General features: G+C 33.3%; 1 protein-coding gene across 1 annotated transcript in view; it reads left to right on the plus strand.

The window, feature by feature from the left end:
* Window positions 1-9,059, plus strand: part of LOC138336772 (tudor domain-containing protein 1-like) — a 35,508-nt gene extending 26,449 nt beyond the window's left edge. Inside the window, exons 13-16 of the mRNA XM_069286330.1 lie at window positions 865-1,015; window positions 1,474-1,631; window positions 6,939-6,995; window positions 7,282-9,059. Coding sequence (XP_069142431.1) covers window positions 865-1,015; window positions 1,474-1,631; window positions 6,939-6,995; window positions 7,282-7,456 — 541 coding nt within the window. The 3' untranslated portion in view covers window positions 7,457-9,059. The remainder of the gene's footprint in view (window positions 1-864; window positions 1,016-1,473; window positions 1,632-6,938; window positions 6,996-7,281) is intronic.
* The last annotated feature ends 282 nt before the right edge of the window (window positions 9,060-9,341 follow it).

A 9,341-nucleotide genomic window follows, 5' to 3' on the forward strand; every position in this document is an offset into this window, starting at 1 on the left:
AATTATGATAAAAAACGTTTCAATTTTAAATCAATCTATCAATTTCTTGATATTTTAACATTACAGACTTTGTTAATATGAGTTCCTGACTGTGTGAAAATGGAGTGTAGGTTATCTGTCACCTGCAGTATTTGATTTATGCCCTTAACATAAAATCGGTGTATAGTATGTTTACCCATGCCGCGTCCCTTCCCATCTAAATCACATGTTGAGGCAGGATCATTCTGATGTTTCTAGTTTTTGTTACGCCTAGCTTTGCATGATACTTGACTAAGGTTTTGCTTGTCTTGTGGTCATTGTTAATTGCAGGCATTTCTAACTTTGTTTCACCGTTAATATTTGTCAGCGAAGAATAAGGTTTCACTTTTCTAGTGGCCATTGTTAACTAGATATTTTTAGTTTCGCCTTCAACAATAGTCAATGAAGACAAGACTAATTAAGGTTTTGCTTTTCTAGTGACAGTGTCAACATTTGTTTAAAAGTTTAATTTTGACAATATTACGACATTTTATTGAACTGCATGAAAGCTTGTCAAGTTAATCTTTGCATCTATCATAACACATGTGGCCAAAAATTTAGCAAAATATTTTACCTGGATCTTTTATTTGTGGGATGAAAACTAAAATTCATGTGGATTTTGAGAATTTACATTTAAGTCTCTTTAACAAAGTTTTATTTAATTCTGTCTGATTACTTAATCATCAGACTTGGTCATTTTCTTGTTACACTATCACTCCTTTGTAGAAATATTTATTCTCTTTCAATTGTCTTTATCTGCAGGCAAGACATACAATATTTGTCTAATAAAAATATCCAATACAGTTGTTTTAAATGTTTCTGAAGTAAGCTTTGTTATTTTAACAGGAGACACTACGGCAACATGACCTTTTCACAGAGAACATTGGTGCATTATGCAGAGGGTGAGCTTGTTGTAGCTCGCTTTGTCCAAGATGGACGCTGGTATCGTGCCAAAGTCCTTCGTTCAGATGACAGGGAGCGGGATACAAGGGTTCAGGTATATTCAGTGAACATTCATTTCTTAATGAAGCTTCAGGTACACTTTCAAGTTTAAGCTCAAAATTATGAAAATTTATGTTTTAATCATGTTATGACTTTGTCTGAGAAATGCTGGGATGGAAGGCTTATATATATATATAAGTAGACGAACTTGATGTAATTTAAGCCAATGCATTGAAATTATTATGTACAAGGATACCAGGTTTTAATAAATCTGAGGACAAGAGAAATTGCTCTGTCATAACATATAAAATTAGACACATATTACAAAATTTAAAGGAATCTTATAAAGGAATGAAACGTAACAATGGTTCAACCATGAATTTATTGCAAGCATGTTAGTTATAACCATATCTACTATTACAGGATTCCGAAATAGACAATGTGATCTTTCAAATAAAGTCTGGTTGGTGTTCCCTTTAACAAAGTCAGCAGTTTTTGTTTCTTTTCTTTCAGGTGTTCTATGTTGACTTTGGAAACAAGGAGTGGGTATCGGAGCGAGACATCAAACCCATGGAGCCTCAGTTTCTCCATCTGCCTTTCCAAGCTATTGAGTGTTTCCTTGTAGACATAGAACCATCGGGCCATGCAGATCATTTCTCTCAGCAGGCAAAGTGAGTATAAAGGAATATATCGCCATAGAAACCATGGGTTTATTTGAGCATTATTCTCAATATCCTTTGGGGTTATGAAATCATAGACACAAAACGGAAGGACGTACTTAATAGTTATAATTTGATTCAGATAACTCACTCAGGTACTAATTAGGCGTAAATTTCCGGGATTTTACTTACCTTTGCAATAAAACAAATTGTGTTGTGTTGCAGTAATATCTTATCTAATAATTTAGTTTGGCCAATGACTGTGCCGCTTTTAAAATTCTCTGTGAAACTGTTTTGTATATATGACGTCATAATACTTGACGTACAATACTTTCGGTCTATGGAAAAATAACCTCAAAGATCTAACCAATAGAAATAAGTGTTACATATGAAATTAAATTATGATTAGATGTATGCTGGTGGAAGTAACTGTAGTTTTTGGCGAGGTAATCACCTCGCCTTTGTGATCGTGATTGCAAAATTCTCTTTCAGTCAATTTCCTCAATATGATTGGCTAAGAACTTGCTCGCAGATACTAGCGCTCCTAACGGCAGTGTATTCAACAACTTTGATTTTACCGGGAATTTTGAATAGCAATTTTTGAATATGAAAGTTACTGAAATAAGCGTATCTGTAATGTTGAAAATAGGAATATTAGATTACTGCTTTCATATCCTTACCATATACACTATGCAAATGATCTTAGGTTGGGAAAATTTTCACTTGAATTGTTTACCATACACATGTATGTAGACTTTTCGCCCCGAAAATGTTGTTTACAATGCATGAAGACGTTTCGTCCCGAAAATGCTTCGCTTCGCCCCACGTGTTTAGTCCTACTAGTGACAATTATCCCGCAACACGGAAAAAAAAATGAATCAATATTTCACCTCAAACATCAAGTTGTTACAATATATGATTTTTGTACTTTGAATCATATTAGTTCGGGGAGCAAAATAATTTTCAGGACGAAATGGAGTTTGATGTATCAACGATCTGCGTTAGGCGCACATGTACTTGTAAATCCACAATGAAAGGAAAAAATGACAACTCTTTGTACAAAATTCTTGGCCAAACTGGGACTGACAGATAGTGTAGCATCGTGACGAGAACGGTGAAACATTTTTGTAAATGTCCCAAGGTTGGGCGTAATCTTGAGAAACTAACCGGCACAGTCACAGTATCTAGATGATACTGAATTTTACACCACATCGCCATTATTATCGATAATTTTATATGCCCATGTATACAATATCAGTTTTTTATCTATATTAAGCACGTTTTCAGAGATTACCACTAAACCTTACTTTCAAAAAAACATTTTAAGTTATTTTCACCTACAGGTGCATGACGTTCTGATGCCATATACATACAGAATATCAATAAAGAACTAGGTAATACGATGTATAAACGTTTGGACTACAAATATCAGAAAATCATAGATTGAATGTTCGATATAACCTCGATGAGTGATATTTCTTGGATTAACTCAGTTCGACGAAAAATGCCGATTTTCGTCTTCATATTTCTTACGTATTGATAAAACGGCACGGTACATAGCTGGGTCAAATCCGTAAACAAAATCGTAGATGAGAAAAAATGATTATATTGTTAAGCAATTCAAGCCTGTAGGTATAGTTTACCAACAAGCCATCAGAGTATTATGCAGTAAAAACTTGATAGAAACATATTCCCGATCCTCACTTGCATTGTGTGATCACTCAGAGCGGAATTACTAATCTCATACCACCGTTGAAGTCTGTCTTACAAAAATGCGATCGCACAAAAGCGCCACATGTTCACTGTTTATTAGTGACGATTAACATCGTAGGGTGTGAACTCTGTTAGTTTATTAACTTTTTACTCAGCAAAATGAGACTTAATGCTTTTCATTGATCAGCACCATGAATTTTCTGTATAACTTATATACATTTTACCTACTGTTCCCATTGCATACCGATTTGTAGTAATATGTGATATATTACTTGTGCTCATTTTAGAACAACTGCTTTAGGACTGTATACTACATATCAATTTATGAAGGACAAAACTACTTACAATGTTAAACTCTTTTACATGTACGAACAGGGAGGATCTGAATGAAGAATCAGCGAGGAGAATTAAACTGTCCACTAATATTTTGTCTTCTATGCTGGTATTTGCATATTTAATGGATTAAAAGGTTTCAATTAATGTGAAAATAGCCTTTGCTGTATTTATCTGTTAATACTTTTATTTGTTTCCTATATGTTTTACAGAAGGTCAGACATGCAATGTATCAACTTTCAAACTGGAAAAAAAAGTCTAGGAAGTAAGAATTGTGTCTGCAACATAAAAAGAAGTAATTTTTCAATTCTGTGGAAGCTTAAATTTTGGTATTGATCTTTCAAATCCGAACAAAGAATTACTAGTCATCATATTACAAATTCCTTATTGTGAATTTAACCTGTAATAATGATTTAAGCATAGAACTGATATTTGTTTATTTTACCTTATAGTGGTAAATGCTTGAAATGAAATGAATAAAAATAAAGATTAATTTTAAATTAATTTAGCTGTTGTTAGATGTTTTGTCAAAAACAAATTAAGGCTCATCGTTCATACAACTCCCTTCTAATTCATCACCTTTCCGAGACAATTTTAAGAAAAGATCAATTAAACAGTATTTGTATAACAATGTTTGATTTGTATTAACCACATGGTCCGTCTATGTTTTCCCCGCCTTGACTATCAATGTCTCCCTGATCACTCTGGAAAAGTAATTTGATTTTTACCTTTTTTTTCGGTTCGTCACTCGGCACATGAACTCCCTGCCTTTAAATCAATACACAACTCTGAGACATACATTTACTGCATTCATTGATTACTCTGTAAGGCCCAAATTATGCAAGAACAGCGTGCATTTGTTGAGTGACCTGTAATAATCTACATGCACAGTATGGTACCATATGTAATTAGGAGAGGAGAAAATGTGGCGGAAAGACAGGGAATTCGATCCCCCGACCTCTCCGAACACTAGCTGAGTGCTCTACCGACTGAAACGACCTGGTCATCGATATTCGACCCAGTCCTTAGTTCCCGCAACACCTCCTCCCTCCTTTTTTGAATACATAGAGAGACCCTTAGTCAAACACCGACAAACGTTGGTTATTTAGATGGAGTTCAATTTCTGTAACAGGAGAGAAGAAAATGTATCTCTTCCGACTGATCGCTACCTGATCACCGATAATCAACCCAGTCCTGATTCCCCGCTACAACTATTTTATCTGGATATTGTTAATCTCCCTTCCTATTTTCAATCTACCTTGATGACTTAGATTTCTTACCTGGTGTGGAAAAGAATACATTTTGTCTTACAAAAAATCGGACCAAATTATGCACACTGTGATTGTTTGCAAGCTAAACTACGTATCCGCTAGCTGATTGATGTTGATTGTTAATGACCTGAAAAACACACTAGTTACTATTGTGCAAGTTTAAGTAAATATATTCTACATTTTTCAAAATATTCCTAATTACTATTGCAGTAGTGGTAATACCTCCTAAATCTTTTACATGTGCACGGTTACAGTTACGGCGGGAACGCTAGAGTCCGCACCGATGTTTGGACATTCGCTAGATATTTTCAGTTTGACAGGTAACGGCTGGCCAATAAAAAGAAAACAAACACCAATGGGTTGTTTCAATGTTTGTTATGATCTTCTAAATACTAATCGCACTTTTTTGTATGCAAGTTGTTCATAGAATTTGACTTGGGGGAAAGCAGATTTGCCATTGTAAATTGTCACCCTTCAGACAACGGTTCTTGGGGACTGCCTGGTCAATTGTTTTGCCCCATTTGTGGTTATGCGCAAAAAGAGACTGATAGTAGATTTTTTAAGCATTGTTTCAGCCATTAAACAATGACCTGCTACAATAATTATATACCGAGTTTCTACGGTATAGGATAATTGGCATGTATCCCAAAACTTTCTATCAATAATTTATTTTGACATTAACACTGTTATGATATCAGTAATTATATGATGTTCTACAACAAGGTGTTTCATGAATTTTAACAATGGAACAATAACATGGTGAAATTTATAGCTTAATATTCAGTAAGATAAAAAATTGTGGATATTCTCATGACGTAAATCGGTACCTACAACACCCAGTTGATGTTATAGGAATACAGAATTAGATTTATAAGAATTGTTTTACCAATATCTTGGTACCAAGAAAATAATGTTAATGGTAGCGTTTTTAAAAGAAAGGGAAAAAACCTGTCTGAAACAATCAATTAAATTCGGTGTTTGACTGTTTATAAAGAAATATAGGTATGTATCCTCTTCCTGTATTCTCGTATAATGTTATATATTTGATTCACTTGTAATGACAGTTTTTATTAGTACTCATCAGAGGTATGGGGATTTGATATAAAAATTTGTTGTAGAAAAATTCATATGTTAATTGTGTAAACACGATCCTGAAGTTAAGACTAGTGAACCAAACAATTTCATGGTCTATGCGTGAGCGCGCCTAACACGTTTATCCAGTTTGAATTGAAGTTTACGGATACAAATGTATTATCTACCGCATACTTGCGGTTTTCCAAAAGAATATTTACAAAACTTTGTTAAAAGTTATACCAATTTACCAATTTATTCAAAAAAAATCACATGGTCGCTATTGTTAAGTCTTCTAGAGGACAGGACATATTCAATATGTTAAGACATTTTGATCATAGAAAATTATGCCCCTTGTCCCTTTCTCTGCCTGGAAAACAATTACTTGTTAAACTGATACTGTGGTCCCAGGAACTTGATGACAATAGTCATTATGTATGGATATTTTCCTTGTACATCACATTAACAAGGATAAAATGCTAAAAGGTGTTAATATAAACAATATTGACTATTTAAACAGCATAGGGAAAATTAGATATGGGCTTCCAAGAATTTTGAATTCTGAAATATTCTTTTATCTTTTATCTGTACATAACAATCCAGGTTTATATTCAAGCAAGAATCATACTGGAAAATGCAGTGTCTTCATTTATAGATTTGTGCAAAGATATCCAATTCTTTTATACTTATTACAAGTCACTCTCATCACTGAATCTGTGATGAACCTTTGTCTATGTCTGTGATAAAATGGAGGATCCTCATTGGTATTTTATTATGTATCATAACCTAACAAGTATATAGTCTTTAAAACTTATTATATGTGCTGCAATTATTACACTGACGAATCAGGAAGAGCCTTTCACATGTTATTCTCCACCAAAATTAGAAAATAAATTGAAATATGATCTTTTAAATGCTGTTTACTTTTCAGGAAAACATTTCAACAAATGACAGATGGCAAGACTCTGGTGGCTTATGTCAAATCAAGGTGAGAGTTTTGTGCATTGTTCATGAGTTTTATGTATAATTGTATATGGAATCTTATTTACCGATATAAATCTTCATTGCAAACAATTCTTAGTCTGGTGTATTCTGTGTTTAGGTGTAAATGTAATATCTTGTAAATTTCAGTATTTGACTCTGGTAAAAAAAATGTTTCATAAAATCTGAAAAAAATTGAACTGAGCACTCTATATGTATGCTATGATGTAGATCCTGTAGTGACAATTTGTACAAGTTTGTATTTTGACACGACTGAACATTTTGTGTTAAAGGTCCTGGAGTGGCTGTTTGTACATAGACCTGTTTGACACAAGTGGAGCAGAAGACATCAATATTGGCAAGGTTCTCATTGCTCAGGGCCAAGCCCAAGTGCCACGGCCCCACTCAGAAACAACCCTGACAAGTCGGTCGGGCAGCGAGGGATCGCTGCTTCTTGTTCCTGGCTGAGAATCGTCAGATTTATTACACAAATACTCCAAACTGTCAAATACTCTGATTGTCCTTGTTCACAAGGATAAACAACAATCTCCTGTGTTTCTTATAGAAATCTTTGTTATATTGTTAAAACCATATAATTGTCATTTTACTGTAGGGTATGATGGAAACATGGAGCTTTATGCTTCTCAAATTTATTCATATATGCAAAACTGTTGGTTTTAAAAGTCAGGGCACCTCAGGTGATATAAACTGACCTGATGACTATTGAATAGATTCTAGGTTAATCTAGGAAGTTTTTTTTTATATTGTTGGGTTCAAAGGGATATGTATGGTATAGATTCTTTCCTGTGCAATCATACCTTAACTGAAGATTCTTACTAACATCATCTCTAGTCTGTTACCCCTAATGGTGTGTGATTTGGTATTTTTAAGTTGAGTGATCTGTATGCTTATACATGTAATATCTTTTCAAACTCTGGTAAATATCTATTGATGAGGAAATAAATACAGTTTGACAGATTTGAATACACTTTTCAGTAATTGATTTGACAGATATTTGTAGGATTTGATGAAACTGTTAAAGCTGAAATCACAGGTGACACATTATATTCAGAATAGAGTAAAATCTGAGTAGATTTCAATGAAACTTGATATATTTCAAATAACAGAATAACTGATTATAGATTGAAAAAGGAAACAATTTAAATCTAATTGATAGAGATGTTTCCTTTTAACGCAGTTTGCTATCAAACAGTTCGAATGTCGAAAACAGTGAAAGTATGGATATATTTTAACGAAATTTTATGTATATGAATCACAGCTTAAAATTTGGAGACAGAGCAGACTATTTACAGAGTTATTTCCCTTATTCTGTCATTCAATGAAACTTTATACTGAAACTGAAATCATGATCTCGTGAGGTTTTAGGAAGTAGAGATATCGTAATACTAGTACAAAATTTGGCCTTTGTCAAACTAATCAAAAGTAAACTTCTTTCGACAAATTAAGACATTTACATTGACATGTGTATCATTCCTGAGGTTCTGTCAGCAAACAACCAATATTTAGTGTCTAATGTATATCGGGTAATATTTTGTTAAATGATTTTTTTAAAAATACTTCCACTAAGTTTCCTCAAGTCCATCAAATTGTATATAACTACATAAAAATAACATTATCTGGTGTTAAACCACAAAAGAGATATTTATTCTGCCCAAGACTATATTTTCAGTCTGTTATGAAGTACAGAAATGTACATGCAATGCTTTTAAAATAAATAAATAAAAGTACACAGAAAATAGCTGCAGAGTTGGAAATAAATCTGAACTTATATTGAACCTTTTATATGACCAAGAGTTTGTTTAAAATTATTCATAGTGGGAGGGGGGAGTTTTGTTAGAAATTGTGTGTAAATTGTTAAATGCAAAAAAGTGCAACTAACAGAAAACACAATATAATGAACATTTTGTAGATGCTAGAGGGATATTTCTCTGAACCATCGGTTTCTGTAGGTGCTCATTTGTCATTTTGTTGACCAATGTTTTGTAAGAGATTTATTTTATTGTTATTATTGACTTTTTTTTAATATTTTGTTAATAAAAGAATTGACAAGTAGTCATATTAAAATCTTCTGTGTTTTCATTATTGGCTTAAAAAAGCAAATCAAAATAAACCAATCTGGATACATTAGTTCCCATCCTCGATATTCTAGGGGTTACTATCACTGTCATTATATCCACACTATGTCATAGCAAAATTAAAGGCAGATCAATAGAGAGAAAAAATGACCAATCACAGGCCTAAAGTGACTTTTTTTATGGAGCAGGGAGTGATGCCCAACTTCAAAGCCATCCAGTGTACCCTTATTCAATTATTTTAATGTACCTTAAAGGAC

This window comes from Argopecten irradians, chromosome 12, assembly GCF_041381155.1.
Source record: "Argopecten irradians isolate NY chromosome 12, Ai_NY, whole genome shotgun sequence".
Lineage (NCBI taxonomy): Eukaryota > Metazoa > Mollusca > Bivalvia > Pectinida > Pectinidae > Argopecten > Argopecten irradians.